This window comes from Pipra filicauda, unplaced genomic scaffold (genome assembly GCF_003945595.2).
Source record: "Pipra filicauda isolate LSUMZ 115617 unplaced genomic scaffold, ASM394559v2 scaffold222_size1277272_pilon, whole genome shotgun sequence".
Classification (NCBI taxonomy): domain Eukaryota; kingdom Metazoa; phylum Chordata; class Aves; order Passeriformes; family Pipridae; genus Pipra; species Pipra filicauda.
In genome coordinates, this window is record NW_024104335.1 from 857,335 (window position 1) to 881,940 (window position 24,606).

The window sequence follows — 24,606 nt, forward strand, 5'->3', positions numbered from 1 at the left end:
GGTATGAACAGTTTAAACCCAGTAGGCTTTAGCCTGTAACCGGAAGCTTCCTGATAGAGGAGATGGTGAGGCTGTGCCCCTGCTCTCCCTGCCAGGTCCACATTTGTCCCTGAGCAACATGTGCTCCAACAGAAGCTGAAGGAAGGTCCCAGAAACAGGACTATACTAGCTCCAAATGAAATTGTTTGCTAATACAATTTTCAGAGGATAGGAAAAGGTCTATTTCTTGTTTTCCATATTCCTTCACTCCTCAACATAGGAGGAAAAAAGGCAGAAAACAAGAAAAGAAAAGCAATGGGGGGGAGGGGGGGGGAGGAACCACAAAAAAAAACTATCCCAAGCTCCCTGGAAGCAGTTTCAATGCCAACGTTGTGGCAGTGATTGCAGCTGGGGTTTCCTGCTCTCCAGTGCACAAAAGTTGGTTTGAGAGTCGTTTTTCATCATAGCTGGTGGGGCTGCTGCTGCTGAAGGCCTTATTGCTTTGCAGCTGGTTCCTTTCTATCCCTCGCACAGACTCTCCAAGCAGCACCTCTGAGAGTTTTTCTGGAAACAGCTGCCTAAGTGCACGAGAGGCTCCTTTGGTTCATACAGTCTTCTGTCTCCAACCTCTACTTTTTTTTTTTTGCGGTGGTGGGGGTGGGTGTATTTTTGTTTCAATATTTATAGCTGGAAAGGATGGAGGTGTAGAAAAAAAAATGTGGTGTGCTGTGATGTAGCAAGTGAGCAGCTTCGGGATCCTGCTGTTATCCTTTGGATTGATGAGCAGGAGCCACACAGAATTACAGCTATTGCTGTAACCAGATGGGTCGTGCTGATAATTTGGGATAGCAGTTACATGCATAAATAGCCTCGTGAAACTCAGGCTTTGTTGGTAAGTCTGGATGAGTGAATGTGGCTTAGAGACAAAGGGGTTATGAATCCATGGCAAGCCCACAATCGAGGACATACTCAGCATAAGTAATTAGGGAACAGGGCCAACTTCCATTCATTCCTGGTCCCCACTGCCATGGAGCGCTGTGGGTTGTTACTGAGGGGCAAGGAAGGTTTTGATGAATGTGACAGAGCCCTGGACTAACTCATTTGTGAGGGCAACAGAATGATTTCGGAAAAAGTTGACTCATTTTCAATGTATGTGTGTAGGAAATGTGTGCTTAGCTAACAGCACATTCCTGCCTATGGGATGCATGGCAGGGAAGACTCTATCAGATGGAGTGTGAAAATCTTTGGCTCAGAAGCTGCTCCCTGAAATACTTTGCTCGAGGAAAGTGCCCAGGCAGAAAGAGGGCAGGTTTCCACAGATGAGGCTGCAGGCGAGTGCCAGGTTCATATTTAGCATGGTAAGGTGCCGACCTTGGCTGGAGCTGCTCGCTGCTGCCTTTTCCAGGCATCCTCTTACACTCTGGTTGTGTGACTTACTACCCTGCACCTAGAGAAGCAAATGAGCCTGCTCCAAGCATAACATGGGGGAGAGCAATTTATATTTCTAGGGATGAGCAAGTGAACCAAAGTGGGTCTCAGCCAAAAGCTTGGGAAATTGCATTGTGCTTCTACTGCATAACTTTGGGGGTGAGTTAACTAAAATTTTTAAGTCGTAGTGTGAGCCTTACTTGAACTGTGGACATGTGTGACCCAAATCTCTTTGGTGGGCAGCCCCCCAGATGCTCTTGTGACCCAGTAACTGAGGGAAAGCATCCCGAGTGGTTCTAATGAACTTGATGCAATCGCTTGCAGTACTAAAGCGACAAGCTTAGGCAAAAAGTGTGTGGCGATCAGAGCTTAAGATAAAACTAGAGGGTGAAAAGAATGAGGAAATGCTTCTCTGCCCCTGTGGCTGCCACTCGTGTGTAGGCAACTTTGCTGTGAGCTGCCCCTGATGGGTAAGAAAAAGAGGAGAAAAAGGGGAAAACGAAGAAACAAACAAATAAGAACACACATTAAAAAAGGGGGGAAAAAAAGAAAAATGGAGGGAAGAGGTGAGAAAAAATGGGGGAAGATAAAGGAAAGAAAGAAAAAAGCAAAAGGGAGGAAGAGAAAAAGAAAACTGGGCAAGAGGAAGAAAAGGTAAAAAGGGAGAGAGAAAATAGGAAATAAGGGGGGGAAAGTCAAAAGAAGTAAAAAAGGGTGAAGAGAAAAGAAAAAGGAAATAAGGAAAAAGAGGGAAATGGGGGAAAAGAAAAACAAAAAGGCAAAAAGGGAGAAGAGAAAAATGGAAATAAGGAAAAAGGGGGGAAAAAAAGAAAAATATAAAAGAAAAAAAAAAGGAAAAAAAGGAAGAGAAAATTCCAAAGAAGAAAGAAAGGAAAAATGAAAAAGGGGGGAAATAATAGAAAAAGGAAAAAAATAAAGAAAAAAAAGAAAGGAAAAAAGGGGGGAAAAAAGGAAAAATGAGGTAAGGGGAAAAAAGAAAAGGGAAAAGGGGAGAAGAAAAAAGGGGGGGAGAAAAAGAGGAAAAAAAAAGGAGGAAAGCAGCAGCCAACCCCGGGTGTCGGGAAGGGGCGGGGGGGGGCGTGTACCGACCCCTCGTTCATGGAGAGGGAGGGGCGTGTCCGGGGCGTGTCCGGGGGCGTGTCCGGGGCGGGGTTGGGGGCGCGGGGCGGGGTGGGTTATCTCCGCCCGCGCCGCCGCCCCAGCCCAGCACAGCAGCAGAGATTTGGGAGATCCGTCGCCATGGGGGTGGAAGGCTGCACCAAGTGTATCAAATACCTCCTCTTCGTCTTCAACTTCATCTTCTGGGTGAGCACCGGGGCGGCGGGGAGGGGCGGGGAGGGCTGAGCCCCCCCAGCCCTTAAATAACGGGGCTGCAATATGGCACGTCTACCCGCGCCTGGGTTTAACCTCTCTCTTGCCCCCCAGCATTGAGACTTGCTGCCTGGGATGTGCCTTAGGAGCTGCTTGGTTTTGTTGTTTTTTTTTTTCGGGGGGGGAGGAAGGGCTGCTTATCCTTTGCTTTTTTTTTTTTAACGCATGCATATATATATATATATTTATTGTACATTTATATCTATTTATGTATGGTTTTTATATAGGTACAGAGAGAGGGAGGTAGAATTGTAGGATGGTTTGAGGTTGGAAAAGCCCTTTAAGATGCTCGCGTCCAGCCGTTACAGATGTTTATACGCGCCCTTTCGGAGCGGAAGGAGGGGGGGGGAGAGCCGTGGGGGAGAGGGTGGGCGAGGGGGCTGCCGCTCCCGCAGCCCCTGTTGCTGTGGGTCTGCGCCGGGGAAAGCGGCGCTCCCCAGCCATGGAGGGAAGGAGGGAGAGATGCAGGGATGCTGCCAGGCGGAGGGATGGGAGGCGCCGGCCCTGCCGCCCGCCGCAGAGGAGGGGGGTGTTCAAAAAACACGGGGGATCGGGGCTGGCTTTGCGCCCCCCGCCCCGGAGCTGGCGGGAGTTGCCGAGACCCGGCCTCGCCGCTCAAGCCGGGGACCGCTGCCCCCGCAGCCTGGGAAGTTATTTTAGGATGCAAATTCTATCCAAGCTGGAGAGGCTGCCTTTCCTGAGAAAGTTTCTCCTGAAATAATCCATCCAGACATGCAGCTAATTTAGCAAAAAGCGGCGTTTCCCAGCAAACCAGGTTTGTCCCGGTTACAAACAGCCTCCGGCAGCGCGGGGCTGGCTGGCAAGAGACTCTCTCTCCCTGCTCCTGCGCCCCGGGGCAACGAGATGTGCCCGAGCAGGCTGCTGGTTTCAGTTTTTAATAGGCTGGTTTTCATTCTCCAAAATGCTTTTTTTTCTCTAAAGTGATCCCAGCCCCACCCTACCAGGCAAGGCACCGATTGCTGGGCACTGGCTGCATGGCCAGAATGTGGCCCTTGTCCAACACCCTTTTCTGACACCCGACTCTGTTGTCAAGGATTAGTTGGGTTTTTTTCTTAATGTTTTCTCACAGCAGAAAATGCAGCAAGGAGGGCTGGGGAGGTGGGAAGGGGAGGGATGCCTTCCAGAGAGAGCAAACCCTGCCTTGGCACCTGGAGCTGTGCTGCCTGCTGACTCCTCCATGGGGCTGCATGGGGAAGCTCTTGGGGGGGGAGGTTCCCACCTCTGGGAGGTGCAAGGCTTAACCACGTCAAAACTGGCCTTGTTTCAGGCCTCTTTGCCTTATTTCTGGGTATAAGGCTGACCAAGGGCAAGATGACGAGCTCTGATGATAGTGGTGTTAATTGATACCTGACGTGTTTGCAGCTGCACGAATGTGGGACAGTTCTGGGTTGGGGTATTTTTTAACCTTTTCCTCCACCCTTAAAATGACAGGATAGAGGCGGGTAGGGTTGTCTGTGAAGTGTTCTGAGTTGTTCCTTCCGAGTCATCATGTTTATCCCAGGGCTTTTTCTTCCCTTCTGGTTCTGATTTCCTGCCATTCTTGTTGAAGAAGCTGCCGGCTGCGCATGTGAGGGAGGAAGGGTCCCCTGGGTGGGAGGAAGGATGCTGGGGGGTCTGCACAGCCACCGCTCCTCGACAAGCTCACCCACTCACCTCAGTCTTTTGCAAAACAGCTGATCTTTTATAAATAGGCCTTTTGCTCCCAAGAGAAATAGCCAGTCTGTACCATTTCTCTGTAGGACTTCTGGTGCCTTGCTCTACCCCTTGGACAGTGCTCTGTGGAAGTGCTGGGGGGAAATGCTTCAGCTTCTCCCAGGGAGAGGTGCCTGTGGGCTGGGACCCACTGGCTCCCCAGAACACTTCCCAGCGCTGAACTTGCCAGTGGCCAGTCCCCTTGGACCATCTCCTGTACGGATTGGTAGCCTGGACTTCATTAGAATTAACAATGCTTTCTGTGAGGCTGGCCAGCTGAAGGCTGGTTGAATACCAGATCTTAGAGTTTTCACGCCCTTCTGTGTTGTCTTTTAAACTAGGGAATATTAGGTTTACCATGCAGCAAAGGGAGTTAGCAGCCAGACTTGCATCCCTAGCTGGGGAGGGATGCCTTGATTTGCCAGCAAAGTGTGATGGTCCTTTTCACAGGGTGGCATTTAAAGACAGAATGTGGTGCTGAGCACCCTTGCTGCAGGCTGGCTGTGTCATGGCACTGCCTTTGACCCCAGGGAGGTGTGAAATGGAGCACCTGCAGCCCTGTGGCCCTGCCAGCTAGTTAGCATGCAACAGCTGGCAGGCTCCTGTGCTTATTTGCTTGTCATTTGCCTTGTGCCCAGCTGACCGGCCCTTTTGATTAAAACAAGTGAGAGGCAGAGCCCAAAGTTCGGCAGGCACCATGCTATGCTGCACAGGAACTTGCTCCAGCACCCGAGAGGATGAAAGGCAATTCTCAGCCTTAACGGTGTTAATAAGAAAGATACTTAGATAACTTTTTTAAGTAGCCCTGCTATCCTGCTGGCGTGTAAATAAACTGACCCCCCCCCCGGCTTCCTCCCTCTTCCTTCCCCTGGCAGTGCAGGGGGAATTTCACAAAGCTGCTGTGTTGAACACCAGTGCAAAAAGGTGGCCCTGCTGTCAGCTCCTTGCCCTCTGTTCCTGGGATGTTTATTTGATTTTTTTGGGATTGTTTTTCCTTTGTGGACACATTTTTGAGAAGAAGATGCCAAGGTTACGTGCTTGGTCCAAGATGGCTCTCAAAGGAGCAGTGACTGCTGCATGGACCACATGTACAAAAAGGTGCCTGTCCCAGGAAAGAAAGAGTCCCCACGTGTTTCACAGTGACATCCGCCTGCCAAAGTGGTGGAGGAGGCCATAGACTTCACCTGGTTAGCAAAACACAGAGCTGGAGAGACAAAAGCTTTTTTGTGCTGCAAACTTTTCCTAAAACCTTCAGGTAGCTGGCAGCAAGGGAATGCTCTGCCCTGTGAAAAGGAGCAGTGGCTGTATCTGTCGCTGGGCAATGCACAGCCCTGAGTGGGACTGGGCTGGGCATGTGGCAGGTGAAACTGCTTCTCCATCCCATTCTTAGTAGATAACTGGAGTTTGACTGCTCTCCTGAATTATCCAAATCCGATAGCAGAGCTCAGTGCATGGGGCTGAACTGACCACCGCTGCAAAGAGTCCCTGGGGAGGCCAAAGGAAGCCAGTGAGCTATTTTAAAATGTAATTAAACATAACCAAGGAGAAATCGACTTGCTCGGAGAAGGATCGCCCAGCTTATTAGCTAATACAGCCCATGGCAGTCTTCCAGGTCTAGACCACTGCTGGCTGCCCTACCAGAGAGGTGTCTAATTAAAAGGAAGAACTTGCTCCTAGTGCCATTTTCTAGGCACTGTGTAACTTTTTTCTCTTGCGTGTGTTGAGAGGGTGTAGTACAGTCTGGGTGCAAAGGGGAGAAAGGGCAAGAGCAGAGGGAAGGTGGAAGTGAAAATCTGTTTCGACAGTGTTGACTGAAAAAGAAGGGGTAGAAGAATTGAATATTTTCTTATGCAACACTGGAAGATCTGTGAACCGTACCTTGGAGCTTGCAAAACATGCACAAAGATACCTGGTGTTGGTGATGAGAGGTTACGGTGTGAGGAGGTGGCAGCTATCTGTGGTGGTGGTCCCATGGTGACAGTTCTGCTGAGCGGCTCACGACCCTCCCAGCAAGATGAGAAAGGTGGCCGTGTACCAGTGCTCACAGGTTTAAACAAAGCATAGAGGGTCTCGTGGTTCATGCAGCATGCACCTCTGAAACACGAGCTTGAAATAACTCTGTGGACTAACAAAGTAGTTTGCATCTTGTTCTGGGTGCAGACTTTTGCTGAGCTCTGCTGCAGTGCTGTTGGTGGTAGTGCCTGGCTGGTTTGGTTATTGGTCTCCCTTGGGAATCGCGGAGAGCCTTGTGAGCAGCAAAAATTTGATGCTGACACAGCATCTTCTTCTACCAGTTGGGTTTGCTATCCTGGGATGATGTACAGGCAAGCATGTTTCCACATGTGTTTGACCCTTCAGCTATATGATACCTGTGTTTGAAGGGCAAGGGAGAGGTTTCCTTAGGCTCAGTACCTGGACTCAGGTTTTCCTGCTGATGGGTCTCTGGGACGTGTTTCTGGACTCTGTCCAGTGAACACAGTCCTAACATCACCTACAAAACCTCTTCTGAAGTCTGCATACAGAAGGTTTTTGAAGAGATGGGTGCCCTGCCCGTACCCAGTTTTAGTTAAATGGGCTGAGCTGCAGCTGTAAGGAGGGAGCGCTAGTGGCTGGAGGGGGGATTGCTCAGTTTTCCTGAGGTAATTCTTCTATCGGCCACAGTAATGCTTATCTCCTGCAAGAGCATTAACGTACGACGCCTAGAGAAACACTTTGATCCTGCACTGTGCAAGTGCCTTTCACTGTACGATTAAGAAGGGAAAGCAGTTGTATTACCATTGTAGTTAAATGCTTATGTATTGGGCCAAATTTTTAAAGTAATATCTGAAATTGTTTTCCTCTCTGCTGAGGGTGTTTAAACCCTGTGAAGTGCTACTTCTGTCTGCAGTAAGGATCAGGCTGTGCCAGGCGGGCAGCCTGTGGGCTCAGTGCTCTCCATCTTAGGGCCCAGCTTCTGGATTTTGGTGCTGGATTCCCACTCTCATTCATCAAGCTTTATTTGGCCTCTGGCATGCTGCTCCTCTGGGAGTGTTCCTCTGGAGCTTGTTTTGAAAAGCTCTGCACTGTTGTGGGGCTGGTAACTATAGGCACCAGCAGAGAATTTCGCTCCAGCCGGCAGCTCTATTAATAGCCGCTGCTGGAAGGTGTGCTGCTGGGAGCAGAGCATGGGCTGCAGGCTGCCTTCCTTCTCCTGCCTCCAGAGCACAGGGCTCTTCCCAAATGCCCTTTTGGCAATTTCTGGGCAGGCCTTGCCTGCAAGCTTTCAGCCTGCCATTTGGAGGCCGTTGCACTGTGGAAGGCAGCAGAGAGACCTTGCTTTTCAGAGTGCTATCTGCCGCTGCTGCTTGCGAGCGCCTGTGCCGAGCTCGGCAGATAAGCTTCTAGATTGTGTGGCTGTCAAACTGAAACTGCCTGTCTGATTTAAGTCACTTCCCTTGTTTACGCCCTCCCAAGGGACTTCAGGGCATCCCAACAAGCAGCACAGGGGTGATCTCTAGTGCTTCTCACCTTAAAATTTCAAATGCCTTTTTGGCGTGATGATGTGCCATCATAACGTGGAGACTCTCACAGCAGCAAGTCGAAGTTTCCAGGTTCATGGGCCACCATTCAGCCACCAGCCCCTTGCTGCACCCCAAACCCTTTCAGTACTTACATGAGGCTCAGCTATTTTCAATAGAAAAGAAATTCATCTTCTGCTTTCCAGGAGGTGAGGTGCAGGATGCAGGCAGGCTTGGTGCTACCCGCACACATTCCATGGGTTCCTCTCTTGCCCGCCCCTGTCCTCAAGCTGGTAGAGCAGAACCTGTAAGGTCCTAGCACAGACCTTGCAAGGGCGTGTACTGCCCTTCCAAAGGTAATTTCCATCAAGTTATGAGTCTCTTATCTCCTTGCTTTTTCCCCACTCACGCTGGGTGCAGCAACAAGATGCTGTTTGATTATTTACGCTGCACATATTGGAAAGTATGATACCTGCTGCTCCAGCTAGAGAACCCCAAATGACATGGGAGCAAAGCATTCAACCCCAAATTATCAGTTGGTACTGCCCCCATGAAGGGCTCTGCTTCCGGGTGGTGTAAGGGAAGCTGCAAACCTGTGCACTCTGAAAACCTGTTAAAAATATCCATCATTAATCATAAACCAGCTAAAATTCGTTAAGCTTTCTTGGCAGCATCCTGCTTCTTGACAGTAGCAGTGGAATTTCACAGACATTGCAGCATAGGCTCTGCCAGCAGCATTTTTGCAGGAAGAGAGCCTCTCCCAGCCCTTAGGCTCACGCAGGTTGGGAAGCATGGCCTGGTGGCAGGACTGGCTGCTAAAAATACGGCACTGTGAAACTGCTGGCACCTCCACTTCCCTCATTCACTGAGTTGAGCCACAGAATGTCTGCTTCACTTTGGCATGACTGGCAAGCCAGGACTTCTTCCTTTTCCTCCTCCCTGCCAGGAAGCCTATTTCAGAGAAGGGTGGAGGGAAGGGAGCAGGAGGAAAAGGGCTGGAGGCAGCGGAAGGGACCAGGGAGGTGAGGCACATCCTGGCATATGTGAGTTCTGGGAAGCAACAGGCAAAGGTGGGGGCAGCTCAGAAATGGGGTACACCACATGAAAAGGAAGAATGGGGCCATTCCTTGCACCCCTAATTTGTAAGAATTTCTTGTGAAGGGGAGAAGTGACTAAGCTGTGAAAAATGGGTCTGTTCCTTTGCCCCACAGCTGGACCTGGGAAATTTTAGGGTGGACAGCATGTCAGTTGGTGAGGCTCAGTCCAGGAGGGAGCCTCACTACATGCACTGTGGATGGAACAGCAAACCAGGACTGCACACATGCCATCATAAGGGTACTCATATGGTGACACCTCATCGTTCAGGGTACCATCCCATCACCTCTCAAGGACAGGCTGCCTTTTCCCTCCCTTAGGCAGCATTCGATGCGGACTTCCCCCTGCTGCGTCAAGCAGGAACGGCATTCCTGAAAAAGCAAGCCTTGGGCTGGCAGGATCCAGCTGGAAAAGTCTAGCTGTCTGTGGAAGAAGCAATAAATCTCTGGAAGCTGGAAAATAGCTGTAAAGAGGAAACACTGGAGCCTGCTGCGCCACCTCTGCTGTGCCGGCAGGCTGTCCAGGGCGTGAGGGTCCAGGGCCAGCCCTGTCTTGGGGAGCACTGGTGATGTGCCTCTGCAAGTGCTGCGGTGCTGGCAGGGGAAGGGCTGGCTGGGGAAGTCGGCTTGTGGAAAGCAGATCAAAGACCGACATGCTGCTGGCGTTGGCTCAAGTTGCAGCTTTTAGATTATTGGTTTCGTTAAGGCAGTCCCCAAAAACTTAAATGGAGAGCTGTGCTGAGCACTTGCAGTGTATCGTGACAAGTGACGGCCCGAAGCCTCTGCGATGTTGCTGTCGGACAAGCTGGGCACACAAAGAGCAGGGGGATAATCGGCACGAGATCACAGATATCCACAGCAGAAAAAAACAGGGATAGTATATGTATGAGAACCTGCAGCCTAGAGATGAGCATGACACTCATCAGTGGCTGGAGCTCTTCTGACTCTCATACTGGCAAACAGCAGCAGTTGTAGGATGGAGGGGGAAGAAAATACCAAGCTTATATCTGGAAAAAGTTGTTTTATTAAAAATTACATTATCTCAAGCAAGGTACAGTGGAAGGCAGGGTTACTGTGGCAAGCCAACAAGGTTTTCTCCCTCATTTTCTTTCCTCTGGGAAGAAAGATGCCTTAATTATGTTCCGCGCTTCTTGGTGGTGGAAGGATGTATGGCTTTCATGGAAAAAGTTATTCATCATAGCCTAAACCTTGTTTTCATTAGTAAGTGAATGTCATTTTCTCTTAAGAAATCCAGCTGCTATTGGATAAAAGCTTCCATTCAGAAGTCCTCCATGCTCTGTTAAAAAAGCAAATGGTGTTGGGCGATGCGAGAGAGACTTGGGGTGTTCCTGGGGTGCATTCAGGATGAAACTGGGAACATCTGGAGTTGGTTCAGCTGGCTGTGTTAGGCAGACCTCACTCCTGGGGTTGGTTTGATGCATTAGAATAGGTTCCGTCCCTTCAGCTGATGTTCCCAATGATTAAAAAATATCTCGAGGATAGCTTGCAGCCTGCTTTTGGTTCTGTTGGGCATTTTAGGGCAAATTTGATTGGAAAGGAGCTGCTGGTGTCACCTCAACCTCACCATGGGTGTCAGGGTGTGCTGGGGTGGGTACTGCTGGGTGCAGAAGGCAGCATACCAGGGCGGAGCAATGTGTCCCTGTAGGGGGAAAACCAAAACAAAAAGGGCTGCAGCCTTTTTTCTTTCCATCTCCCAGCCAGCACAGAAACACAGATCTTCCTCAGGATCTCTTCTTTGCTAGCAGCCACCAAGAGACCTTTACTTTAAGAGTGGCACTGATTAATTTGGGGACATACTCTTCCTTCTGGGATGATAAACATGAACTTTGTTACGCCCTCAGACAATGAACAAGCCACACCAGGCTGGATTTGAGTAACTTTCTGCAAAGCTACAACCTGCCTTATTTGGAGCTGGACTTGAGCACAGACTGGCTTTCGTGACTTTTCTCCATTGCCAGTGTTTGGAAAACCTCAGGCTGTCCCAAGTGCAGGAGGGATGAAGGACTGTGCCAGCGGATTACTTTGGTGGCAAACTGGGGAAAGGCTTGCAAAAATCTTCCCTCCCTCTCCAGGAGATTGTGGGGATTTTCTCCCTCCAGTAAGTGGAAAAGCCCCAAGGTCAGCTTGCCCTGTGAGTTTGGCACAAATGGTGTGGTTTTGCCCCAGCTTCAATGGGACCCCTGTAAAAATCTCGTGACTGGGATTTGTAAAAATGAGCAAGGAGGAAACCACCACCTGACCTCCCAAGGGGCAGAGCCAGGCTCCCATCGACAGCCTGACTTGCAGATTGGAGTCCTCCTGTGTTCACTGAGGCTCTGCTGTGCTTGCACAGCTGGAGTCTACACTTATACTGAAAAAACTTTTTTTGTTTTTAATGTGACCTTTATGGTGCCTATCATGCCTGTAGCGGACCTGACTCAGACCCTTTTAGAAAAAACATGTCTCCACTTCTGTACTCTTTGGTAGTTTTCTTCCCTTTTTTAAGATGAATGGCTTCCAAGGATTTAGGACACTCAAACTTAAATTGGCATTTGAACAGGTGCTTCCAGCCTTTCACAGCAGTGATATTGAATTCTTAAGGGTTTGGGTTTTTTTCAACATATGCTTATTTTTTTCCCCCTCTCTCTTGTGCTTTTAAATGGAGGAGGGGTGTCTTGGAGAACACAGCAAGTCCTGCTGGAAATGCTCTAGTCTGACTTCCTTTCATGGCACCATCCCTGCTAGAGTGCCCCCATTCTGCTCCCATCTTCCACTGCCGTTCCCAGCCCCTCCCTGAAAGAGAAAACAGCGAAGAACTCAGTCATAAAACTTCCCACTGTTTGTGCATAAATATCCCAGTGGCAAGCTGATGCTCCATGTGCAGAACATCTCCCATCTTTGAAGTGTGTTTTCATCCTTGCCCTGAGGGTCAGTCTTGCGTGTTGGTGTGCACACGTGTATATGCAACTGTGCTGCTCTTCTGCTGTTCAACAGCGGGGGCAAAGCATCAGTATCAGCCTGGAGGCCTCCAAAAGCAGTGTGGTTGTGCCTTGGCCTGAAGTGAAGCCTTGCTCCACTTCAGTCCCTGTATTACGACATTAGGGAAAGCCATATGTACTAGAGAAACACTAGGTCTGTTCAGACTGGAAGACTGCCCCTGGATGGGAAGTAGTGCGCATGCAAGACTTGGGGATAGAGGAAAAATGTATGGTTCCCCCACACTGAAATGAAATGGGGTGATAACAGCCCATTGGAAAAAGGAAGTAATTGGGGTTGATCCTAACTTCTGTTGAAAAGCTCTCCTAAAAATGTCAGTGGCACATCTTGTGCTGCTTGGGTGAGGCTGCGCCTTCCATTTTAATAGCATAATAAAATAGCTCTTGGGAAAGAAATCAGCTGCAGGAACTGGAAAGGGCTTTGCACATCCCCAGAATGAGGGGTCTTCTCATACAGTAGGGAGGATCATGTGGCTTATGTGGTATGGGGCACAAAACATGTTATAGGGGTGGAATGATGTTTAGGAAGGATGTTCTTGTACATTTGCAGGAAGATGAAAAGCGAGCCTTCTGCTCCTGCCTGAAAACTGCCATTCTGGATCCCATGTGGCTAGAACAGTGGGTAACCCTTGCTTCCCTCTGCTTTCTCCCCAGCTGGCTGGAGGCATCATCCTGGGAGTGGCCCTGTGGCTCCGGCATGACTCGCAGACAACGAACATCCTCTACCTGCAGCTGGGGGAAAAGCAGGCCCCCAACACCTTCTACGTCGGTGAGTAGGTCTGGGAATGCTGGCATTGCTGTGTGGGTGTTACACCTCAGGGTGACCTGCAGTGTACCCAAAAGCAGGGCAGAAAGCTCCAGATGAGCAACAAGGAGGTCAAAATAAAAATGCCTCCTGCTGCCCTCATACTCTCCAAAATATCCCCTGCCACACCAGCCAAAACCTTCAATAAATGTTGGCTGTGGCCCAAGCGCAGAATCCAAAGTCACATCAGCTAAAAGTGTAAAATGACATGTTGCATGCAGTGGGTTTTCTTCGCCGCTGTTCTCCACTGCAGTCTCTCCCAGAGCACATTTGGGAAAGGGGGGACTTCTTGGAAGCTTGTCTTGTTTCCTAAAGGGGTGTAAAAGTAGCTGACAGAGTGCCTGGCAGTCGAAAGTGAAGCTTGGTGAGTGCGTGACTCATGTTCTCCAGGAAGGGCAGGTGGAGCCTCTGTGTGTTACAGTTAAGCTTAGCATGATTTTTGTTAATTTGACAGCATGCTGGCTTGCTGGAAGATGAAAACCCCTATTTTTGCCCTGTTCTCCAATGATCCCTCGCAGACGAGGGGGAGCAGCTTGCAGGAGGGGCTGGCTGCCCGGCAGGGGCTGGCTTGGAGCGCAAGCCGACGGGGCTGGGAACATCGTCTCATCTGATGTCCTGTTCTCACCTGTAGCTAAAATTACTTTCTGGAAAGGTTTTCCATTGTGTCTCCCTGCTTGCCCATGAAATGGCATGCCTGAGCCCTCTCCCTGGCTGTGCCTGATTACAGAAGATGCTCCTGCTGTAAATACTGGTGGGTTTCCCTCTCCTGCTGTCTCTACTCTGATGCCTCACACCCAGCATTTCCCCTTTGTAGATCTCAATTTTAAAGAGAGAAAACAGAACTTCAGAACTTGTATGAAGTTAAACTCTCCCCTTTCCAGGAACCAGCCCAAACATCTCCTTTTTTTGGGAGGCCAACAACTGATGTCTCCCTAGTTAACACTTTCTCCCCAAACTTAGAGGACCTGGAGCATGGGGCAGAGTCCTTCTGTCCTACCTGCTGGGCATCTTTTACTCTTCCACCCCTTTTTATTTTGTCTTGTCCTTGACCTTTGCTATTTAGAAGGCAGTGGGGAATGAACCATGGGTCCCACCACCACACTGGCTTTCCGACACCCGTGAATGGCCCATGATTTGAGGCAGGCTGTCTTTTAAAAGTTATATTCAGCAACAGATTGGCCTGGATTCCTTCTGGCAGCTGTAATTTCCATGCAGTAATAACAGAAGAGCATTTCTTTCAGTTGCTGCCTCTCCCAGCCAGACCTCTCAAGTCTGAAGGCTGGGATTTCTTTTTGCTTTTTTTTTCAACCCCTATTTTTCCTCCCTCTTACAACTGATACTCCCTCGTTTTTCTCATCTGGCATCCAATGTACACATGTACACAATGTTCCAGCTTTGGGAATGGGAACATCTCTGAGCTTGGCCTCCAGAGCTGATTTCCCCACCCCCGCCCCTTGCAAACCACTTTTTGGTGTCTGGCACAGGGCGCTGGTCCTGGGATCTATCAGGAGGCTTTTAAAGGCTAGCCAGGCTCTGCCGCGGCACTGCAGGACAGGGGGAAGCAATAAACACTGTTAGAGGAGGAAAACTTCCATCATGGGCTTGGTACTGAGCGACAAGGGGAAGTAGGAAAGCAGCGGTTTGGTGTCTCCTTGTTTCTCTCTGTGTCCTTTTCCCTGCCTCAAAGGTGCAGCTATTTGTTACAGACTCTTTTCCCAGGGCATCTGTGTGTTACCGGACAGGAAAAATAACGAATGCAGCTGGTTGGCATGTGGGATTTGAGGGCAATGGGGAAGTAGAAGAAAGAGGATGTGGCGAGCAGGGCAGCTACAGGGTACCAGGTGTGATGCTTATTTGCCTTCAGGCTGCTGCAGGAGCAGGAGGAGAGGAGCAATCCTTGCTCTCAGCTTCCATACCAGACTGTAGCAGCAGCCATCCCTGCAGTCCCCCCCGGGTGCAGGCAGCTGTTCCCCCACTCGCCTATCCAGCGACAGGGAGGGGTTTTCTGGGGGCTGGAGTTTCCCACAGGCGCTACCCCTCCTCCCCAGCGCTTTGGCACTGCGTCCAACGAGATGTCTTGTGGGCTGGCTTGGGAGGTTATTAAACAAACCCTTGTTCGTGGGCTTTTCCTCAGCACGGCGTGCAAACCATCTGATCCCCTAACCACTTGTTGCAGTCTTGGCTTTTGGCACTTCCATTTTGGCTGCGGACCCAATGCTCCAGCAAATGGGAAGTTAACTGCTTCAGTGCTGTAAAGATTAAGTGGGACCAGGGATGGGGATAGCTGGAGCACAGTAGTTTCATGCTCTCATGACTATAAAGGAAACTACTTGCTCTTCATCTGAGCCAGGCTTATGGTCTGATAGGCATTTATTTGCTTTATTTGTAGTTGAAAAACTAAAATCCTTCTTGCCTTTGTGTAATAGTACACCTGGAAAGCTCTGTCTCTCTGGAGGTTGGGAAGGTGTTGGTCACAAGGCAGAAAACATCCTTCAGGATAGCTAGAAGCATTGATAAGTTGCTAACAACTGGTTAATCACTTCTCAGGTACTTATTGACCCTACACATAAAGTGCCATTAAAAAATCACAAATAAACAACAAAACTGTGAATTAATGTGTTATAAGAGCCCGTAGCAAAAGGCTGAGCTGGTCTCTCTCTGCAGATACCAGTACAAACTGGAACAGTCTGATCTCTCTACAACAAGTTAGTGCTGTAGTGTCACCAGTTTTATGAGCCCCTGGGATTCTTAAAGAGGCAAGTGACACTGGACTTACTGCTTTTGTCCTTTCTCGGTGGGATGACAGTGAAGATAATATGGGAGGAAAAAGCCAGGTTCCCCATCCTTCAAGGATTTGGTTATGTGATGCCTGGAGATGGCTGCTGTGGGTGAAATGCTTTGAGGAGGTTGGGGACAAAAGCCTTGGCTCTTATTTCCCTTAAATCCCCATGCCAGGATTTCACATTTTGCCCTTGCTGGACTGCCCATGTGCTGGGAGCATCACTGGGTGCTCGCCCCTGCTTCCTGCCCTTCCTGTGCTTTCCCTCAAGCTGCCTGGCAAGGAATTGAGCATGGCAGCTGGATGGTCTCAGCTTCACTCTGTCCTGCCAGATCCAAAATAGGAAATCTGCCTCCAACAGCTCACAGCAAGTGACAGGGTGATATGACCAGTGCCTCTAATTAGCTCGGCCCTGGGAGTGGGGCCAGCCACGATGAAGAGTGACTGAAGGTGGGTTTTCCAGAGCTGGGGTGCGGTTTCCCTGCAGCTTTCAGGGTGAAGAAGTGGTTCATTTTGCTCCCATTTAGATTTTTTGTTTTATTAGTAAATCTGCACTGCAGGGCAGTGTCTTCTCCCTGAAGCATGGCGGCACCAACAGCCCTGGGGAGGGGTGTGAGGTTTTGGGCAGGCATACAGGTTAAACTTGGCCACTGAGGCTGCTGCCACTGCTCCCCTTTCCTGCTGTCCTGCTGGGTATCACTGGCCCAACAGAAAGGCAAGAGGAGGTTTTGGGTTTTTTGGTGGGGGGAGTTCCCTAGATACCAGGTTGATGACTGGCTCCCAAGCTGGTCAGACAGCAAAACCTGAGAAAGACAAGGCAGAGGACAGCTGAGGGCAGCAGTGGCTTCAGACTAATGGTGAGGTGGTGAGTGTGCCTGCAAGGCCGAGTGCTGCCGAGGAGCTGAGGAGAGGCCAGGGAGACCACCTAATGGGAATGCAGGCTCTCTAACAAGGTGAATCACAGACCATCTTCACCATCCTCCTCTGTACACACACAGTCCAGGATAATGATTTCTGCCCTGGAAATGAGTTCAAGCTGCTTTTCACGCAGACTGGGCTAGAATAAATGGGCCAGAAAGCACAGGGAGGCTTTGAAGTCTTTCTCACAAATGAGCGCACATCTGAGTTGAACTGCAGCTGCTGGCAAGCTTTCATAGGTGTCTTCTGGATTTTTGGAAGTCCTGTCATAAGGTTTTGCTGGGTCAGGGGGATGTGACCCTTGCAGAGAGGAGGGCTTACCAAGCAGCAGTGCATAGGTGGGTAGGCATCAGGACATCTGTCTCAGCTTCCCCAAGGTTTGCCCATTGTCCTTACAGCATGTGAGGGTGCTTTGGCTGCTCTTGCCAAGGGTCCTAGATGGGGCCATCAGTGCAGAGCATCCCAGCCCATCATCCAAATAGACCTGCGTTGGCTAAGTGATCATGGAGGAGCTCTCCCTTCTATCCATAACAGCAGCTTAATTAGCCTTTTCAGGACTGCCTTGGACAAAAAGCAGTGATTTCTGGGGTTCCAGGGCAGTTTTCATTGCAGAGGGGGTTGTGCAGAGCTCTGGTGTGTTACAAAGGCTCTGGAAGTCAGCAGTGCTACAGTGAGCGTGGACCCACCATGAGCAGTGAGAAGGTCTTGGTTTCTGTTGGTGCTCACATCCTTGTCCCCATCCCTCTGGAAATCTTAGGCATCTTTAAGAGATGGTGCCAACTTCTGTATATCATGGGGTTAGACTCAACAGCAAATCTTTTACTTAACTTGTTGTGAAAGGGCCAGAGAAGAGCCTGAGAGTCCTGGTCTCTAGGTCCTGTAATGAACACTAGTGAAAAACCACCTTCACTTTTGGCATGAGGTGCTGCAGTGATCCCTGCAGATGCACACAGCTGGTTCAGGACAGGGTTCTTCTCTCACCCATTTGTGCTCTTCTTTGCCAAGGCTCCCTGTGTCGGAGATTTACCAGCAGACACATGAGCTGTGGCCAGGCTTGCGTGCTTGGCATTCGAAACCAAGGTTTACATTTGGCCTTGGACTACACTGAAAATGGATTATTTAAAAAATAATACATATGTTTTTAAAAATATAAGTACATGCATTTTTCTGTCTTGGAAATAAAATTATTTACAGTTAAGGACAATATAATTATTTAGTCTCTTAAAGGAAAAAAAAGGTGTTCTAGATTTTTTTCTAATCACTGTCAGATCAACTTCTTCAATAATACTGGATTCTCTTTAAAATAGCAGTTTTAAGGCAAAACACTTTGTCAATACTTTTCTTTAAGTATCTGGCTTATACCATGTATTTGACAGTACAATCATTTTGTTTGTATTCTTATCATAGAATTCAATTTCTGTTAAAAAATCAACATGTTTTTTAATTGCATTTCTATTTAATTGCAGTTCAGTCTACTTTCATCATGACCAACCCCTGAGATTCATTTACTCTGCAGACTAAAACTGATTATGACTTTAAATAATTGGTACCATCGGGTTATTTTGGCTTCAGATCTACCGAACTACAAATAATGTACTTGTCCTTTTCCTTTGTTCCCTCCCTTTGGCTTTGCTGCCCCAGACCTGTGCCAGAGTGGCTTCTTGCTCTTCAGAGCTGTTCAAACCTGTAGCTTTGACAGTTTTCCTTTGAAAACTGCAATGTGTTTAAGGCATGCAAAGCCTGCAAGGAATCCTCCAGTGGGATTTGTGCTGTTTGTGGGCGAGACCCCAGGTCACATAGAGGTGTTCAGAAGTACTGTAGCTGGGGCAGAGGATGAGCCAGCGTATTCCAACCTGGGTCTCCCGTGCTGTGCCACTGTTGTCCACCCTAGTATTGGAGATGTGCCATAGGCTTCCTCCCAGCTTTCACAGGTATGCTGACTTTACAAAACTCAAATCCCTTTCCAGTGGAACAGGCAGAAGAGAAAAAGTCTGACTGTGGCATCTCTGTGCAGTTGTTTTGGGCACAAGTGTGTGCATGTGAGGATGTTCTTTGGGGCTTTCTCCACCACCCCTTTGCTTTTCTGACAGGGGGGTGTCTGTTGCTTCCTCCTTGCCTTGTTCTTGCAGATGAGGGCAGCATGTACAGCCTTTCATCTCCCCGTGTGAACCACAGAGCCCCAGGAGAGCTCTCCACATTTTGTGACCCTGTTGCTCCATCTGGAAGTCATTAGCAGCCACAGAGCAGCAATGTTTTCCTTGGGAAAGGGGGCGGAGGGGAATGGAGGGGCTTCCCACTTGTCCATTTCCAGCAAATCCTCTCTTTGTCCAGCCCCTCTCTCTCTCACCTCACTTTCAAGAAACCACTGTCAGCTCTGCTAGGCCAATTCTATCAGCCAACAGGACAAAAATGCCTGGGAGACCCTCCCTTGCTGGCTGGCTTATGCAGTTATCCTTTTCTCATCTCAACCCTGTCCTGGAGAGACTTTCCATTCCCTGCCTGTATCTTGTCCCCAAGTTGCAAGGAAAAACATCATGGTCATTTTTTTGGCTACAGAGAGGGCATTCTTCCATGATGGAATCTCCCTCCTACCATTGTATGATGGTCCCACCCTTCCCTGCAGCAACCATGGTGGTGAGACCAGTGATGTTCAGCATCTCCAGGCCAAGGAGCAACAGCACTGAAACCTCCCTCCTTTCCTTGGAGGCTTGCAAAACTCTTGGATGTGCAGAGTCTCCTCCCGGGAGCCTGTTGGGAGAATAAACACTAAGATCTCTCTTCCCCTTTGCTCTCAGCCCCTTTTTAAAGCCCATCCCATGGGGAGGGCAGACACAGCTTGGAGAGCTGCCCTGCCTTCCCAGGAAGCATGGTGTTGATGCTGGGGGGGGTGGGGGGTGGGGGGGGGTTTTTTGTCTTTTGGAAACATTGCCATGGTGACCTGGGGGAGTGACTGGCTTCCATTAGCCTAACAACTTAAAGCTGCTGGGAGAGGATTGAAATGGGGGGAGAGGTAGGGCACTGTTCAAGACTGCCCATGCCTGGAGCTGCACAGCATCTCTGATGGGGATGGTGGGGCACGGGAGGAGGGCTGACCAGGGCTGGCCTGCTCCCTGCTTGTTTTAGAGGGACTCTCCTTGTGCTTGTTCCTCCTTTTATTTGTTTTTCATCGTGTCCTTTTTTTAAGACTGTTTATTTTTTCTTGTTTTCTTTAGTTCTCAGCAGGGACAGGACATGGGTTTTACAACCCTGCCAGCACCAGCTATGCTGATTTAATGCCAGAGCTAGTACTGACACTGAATACTGCCTTTTTCTCTCCCTTCCCTGCTCCCAGAGCTGAGCATTCTGCTTCCTACTTGGTCTGCAGGTAAAGGGCCATGGAGGTATCATCTGCTTGAGCTGGGAGCTAAGCTGGCCTCTTGGCTGCTTTTTTCCATTTCCCACCTGGCACCATACCAAGAGAAGCACTCAATTACTATCAGTTCCCCAGCTCTGATGTTTGGGGGCTTTCCATGTGGCTAATGCTTTAGGAGATCTCTGCAGCCCAAAGCAACACATGCCCTGGTTGTACTGGGGAAGAGGGGCATGATGTTTGGTCCACTGCTGCTACTTTTTCTGATCGTCATCCCGATGCTCTTGAGCAAAGAGCTCCTGTGCTCCTCCTCTGAATGCAGATGAGGAGATGAAGCTAAGAGTGGTTGGCCTCTTTCCTAAAGCTTTCTGCTTTAAGGCTCCATCTCAAAAGGAAGTAGGAGGACTCCAAGCAGTATTGACCCCACCCATCTCTGCGAATGCTCCTCTGACTTCCCAGACTCTGAGATACAGGTCCTGAGGCTCACAGCTTATTTTGGTGGGTGCCTGATTACATGTGGCATCTTTAGCAATTTTACCTGCTGCTGCCTTATCAGAGAACCGTGCCAAAGGGCTAGAAATTGCACTGTAGCATTGCTTAAGGATGTGGAAATGCATTTGTACCATGAATACCTGTACATGATTTGCTCACTGTATCTGTTCCTGCAGCTCCAGCTGTTCCCAGGATTACGTACTGCTGATGTGTGAGGGAGCAGTATGGCTGTAAGCAGTGCAGTTTGCATTTTATACCACTCTCATTTTAATTTTTGTTTATGGAAAACAGTGCTTCTTGTTTTGAAACCCCTGAGAAAGCTGTGGTAAAAATGAGCTGGGAAGTGGCATGTGAAAGGCAGATGGAGCCTTGCTCATGCCAAATTGTGCCAGTTCGGATGGAGCCCCGAAGGAGCAAATACCACTTTAGTGAAGAGTTCCTCATCCATGACAGGCTAGCAGGAATTAACCAGTCTCTGGTGCTTACATAGTGAGGAGGCTTGTGGAGTTGGGGGGAATCTCCTCTGACTTTAAGGAGGATAATGTGCCATTCATGATGGGGATGACAGGTGCCTTGCTCACAGACATGGAGCCCAAAACCGCACTATGCGTCATCAGCCCTGTGTGCCAGGAATGAAAGCTAAGATGTGTCAGGCTGCTTTCTGGGAAAAGGGCTTGGTCGTTCCAGTCTGGGCTGTGATTGCTCTGAAACAGCCCCCCAGCTTCCTGGCACCCAGTCTGGAGGCAGAGACTCCCCCATCAGCCCTATCCCCTGAGGGGAAGGATGGGTGTGGGAAAACAAACACCATTCAAAGCATGTGGTTGGGCACTTTGGTTGCCTTCATTTGCTTTCTCAGCCTTCAGCCTAGCATTTCTGTGGAGAAACACCGCCAGCATTCATCGTACAAGATGCTGTTGTTGCATTAAATATTTTGTGCTTGTTTTTAAATAAACTCTGGAGCAGAGTCTTGTTCTGCTGCATCCCAGGAGGCTGTAGTGCTCAGTAACAAAAGGCAACTCCATAACGGCTGCTTGTTTGTGCCTGGGAATGAAGCTGGCCTTTATTCCAAAAGCCTTCCAGGGTTCTTTTGTGGTTTTCTGAGATCAGGCCAGTCATCACTGCCCTCTCCCCCGCCTGGCTGCACATTCCTACTGCTCCCACCCCACCAGTCACATCCGCTGGGCTCTGGTCAGGAAGCTGCACATGGTGCACATCTTCTTCCCTTCCCTGCTTTCCTTCTTGCTGTTTCCTTGCTTGACAGCAGAACTGGCTCTGACGAGGAGCTGGTGAAGCGTGAGCGGGGAGAGAAGCAGGAAGCCAGGACAGTTCAAGGTCTGCATGGCCTGTCTGGGGTTGGAGTTCAGCAGGTCAGTTTTGGTTTTGGTTTTTTGAAGCTGCCAAAAATCCCAGCAAGAAGCAAGTACAGAGGCCACTGGAAGACTTTCCTAAAACAGCAAATATCTGTGTTTCCTCTTGGTCTCCTCCATCAGTTGAGGTTCTCACTGGGCCTTCGTTTCCTAGTTTTCAGAGCATGACTTTCTTAGCCACCAGTGGCTCCTATGTGATCTCTATATCAGAAAAATATTTTTTACAGTGAGAACAATCATTCCCCAGAACAACCTCCCCAGAGCTGTGATCGAGTCCCTATCACTAGAGGTTTGCAAGATCTAAGTGGGCAGGGTGCTGGATAGTCTCAATAGGTTCCCGTTCGCACAAAAGGTGGACCAGGTGATCTTTTGAGGTCCCTTACAACCTGGGCTACTTTATGACTCTGTGATCTCCTGACTGTATTTGTTCAACCTGGAAGTTGCATTCAGTGATTATTTTGAAGAATTTGAGAATAAAATCTTCTGTCCATCCAGGGGAGTGACCTGGTCGGTGGGGTCCCAGCATCATGCTGCTTGGTCTCCAGATGTGCTGCATCTGCTTGCTACCCGTCTACTGGGCTGGTTATGATGAGTAGTGACTTCTCAGACATGGAAATGACTTGCCCCCAACTCAGCTTTGTTTTCTCTCTGCCATCCTAATGGGAGAAGAAGTCAGAAACTGCTGCACTCAGGGGTGAGCAAAGTTCATTTTCCCAAAGCAACTTGTGATGAAGACTCTCCAGTTGAGCCACCCAGTGCTGTAAAATAGAAAAACCAGACATGGTTTGGGTTGAAAACCCAAACCAGCAGCTTCGCTGGTACAAGCTGGTGTGGTGAGGGCTGGTTCTTGGGCATTGGCAGATTCTGGTGACAATAAGCAGACTGGTTTTTGAGACACCACTACTGATTCGTTCTTTGTGAGACAGCAGTTATGTAGCATCTGACAATCTCCATCAGTCTCTCTTGCCCTTGGCAGGTGTCCAGAAGACAGCCTTCATTTTACAGAATTCCTTCGTGCCTCCTCAACCCCTTTGGGGCCCCTCTACTCCACATACAGCTCAGCCCAGCTGCCACTGCTGCTCCACCTCACGTCATCTCCAGCCGTTGCGATAAAACCACAAAACTTTATCTGCTGGCCTGTCCTTTCCAAGAAACTCTCCTGGGAGGTTTCTTTTGCTTGCTTTTCCCTTCTTTTTGCACCCTCACGTGAGGAGGTGTCTCGCCCCCACTTGGGAAGCTTCAACAACCCAGTTGCCTGTTGGGTTTTGTGGCTACTGGGTGCTGTTGAAACCCCTTCAGTTCACATCAGGAGATGCAACTCGCGCCTCCTTCCCCTTTTGCTGGCAGAGTTGCTGCAAGGATGTTGGTGTCTCCGGCCACAGCTGCCGTCAAGTTTTGTGAAGAGGGGCTTCCTGCAGGGTCAGCACGCTCCATTGTGCCGGTGCTTCCCCTGCAGCTGGCTTCCTCCCTCCTGTGGCACCTAAATATAGCATGAGTGCGGTGAGAAACACCGTCCGGAGAGCCCCAGCGCCAGACGTGCTGGGGTGGCATATCCGTCACTGCCTCTCGCTGTGTCGGCCCTTGCATCAGTGCTTGCATTGTTTGGGTGCTGGTGATTTTTGTTTTAAAGAGGGAAGAAGTGGGAGCCAAAGTTTACCCTCCCCCAAGTTTGACCTATCCGTAAGGGAATTTTAAACAAGTCGAGACTTATTATGTATCTGGTGTTTTAGAGAATGGTTTACTTGACTTGACTCTGCTCTCAGTGCATGCCCTTTAGACTTTGCACTTTAATTATCAGAAGATTGTTTAAAAGCTACAGAGATAAGAAAAATCTTAAACATGACGAGCATGTACAAGCAATTTTAATCTTGAGCTCTGTTTATATGTTAGGGCTGTTCCTAAAGGAATGCTGACAGACTGATTAATAACTATTAAACATTTTGACTCATAGCAGAAGAAAACATTTCACTGGAGGGATGTGTCTCCCAAGTACTAATAAGATTCACTGTGTTGCTGTTACCTGTGGGCTGCCCCATGTTCTTTTATTCTCGTCATGATACCTTCTTTTTTTCCTCACCGTCCTGTAAAAATGACTGCAGTCTTGCCTCATTTGTAATTATTTGGTTATTTTTTACATGTATCAAATTGCTTTTGGATGAGAAGTAAGATTCACTTAGAGAGTAGTAGAATCACAATACTTGAGAATATTAGTTAACCAAAAATGCACTAAATATAAGGGATACACCAGGAGAAAGCTGTGTCAAATTTAACTGAGCTGGTAGTGTTTGGCTGAGTAGTCACTATGGCTTCACCAGTCTCGTGGTTAATGAGACCATGGTGATTACTCATGGCAGCAGACTTGAGCCTTGAGCTAAGCTCTTGTTTCCTGAAAGAATAAACTTTCATTCCTCTGTTTTTCGAACCACTCCCGATGCCTCATTTCAAGCTTTGAACTAGTTATAGTGCAAGTTGGCTATGCAAATTCAGTAAGTTCAAGTAAAAAAATGTCATATTTGCTAAAGAATCTATAACAAAAAAGCCAAATTTTGTTACATGAGATGCTTAAGCAGTGCTGTTCCCTTAGTTTTGTGGTTCATATGCCTTTAAAATGTTAGCCAAATCAATATTTGTGTGATGTTAAATATAAATAAACCGTATGCCTTACTGTTTATTTTAAAAGATATGCTAACTAATCATTTTCATCTCTGCTTAAATATTTAAAACAGCATGCCAGGGGAACTCCCTGCTACAGCTTTGAGGACGCTGTAAAGCCCTTGTCTTTCCTGATACATCCTCT

General features: G+C 48.9%; 1 protein-coding gene across 1 annotated transcript in view; it reads left to right on the forward strand.

Moving 5' to 3' along the window:
* Nucleotides 1-2,623: 2,623 nt before the first annotated feature.
* CD81 (CD81 molecule) overlaps nucleotides 2,624-24,606 on the forward strand; it is a 34,472-nt gene continuing 12,489 nt past the window's right edge. Inside the window, exons 1-2 of the mRNA XM_027724170.2 lie at nucleotides 2,624-2,733; nucleotides 12,754-12,868. Coding sequence (XP_027579971.1) covers nucleotides 2,668-2,733; nucleotides 12,754-12,868 — 181 coding nt within the window. The 5' untranslated portion in view covers nucleotides 2,624-2,667. The remainder of the gene's footprint in view (nucleotides 2,734-12,753; nucleotides 12,869-24,606) is intronic.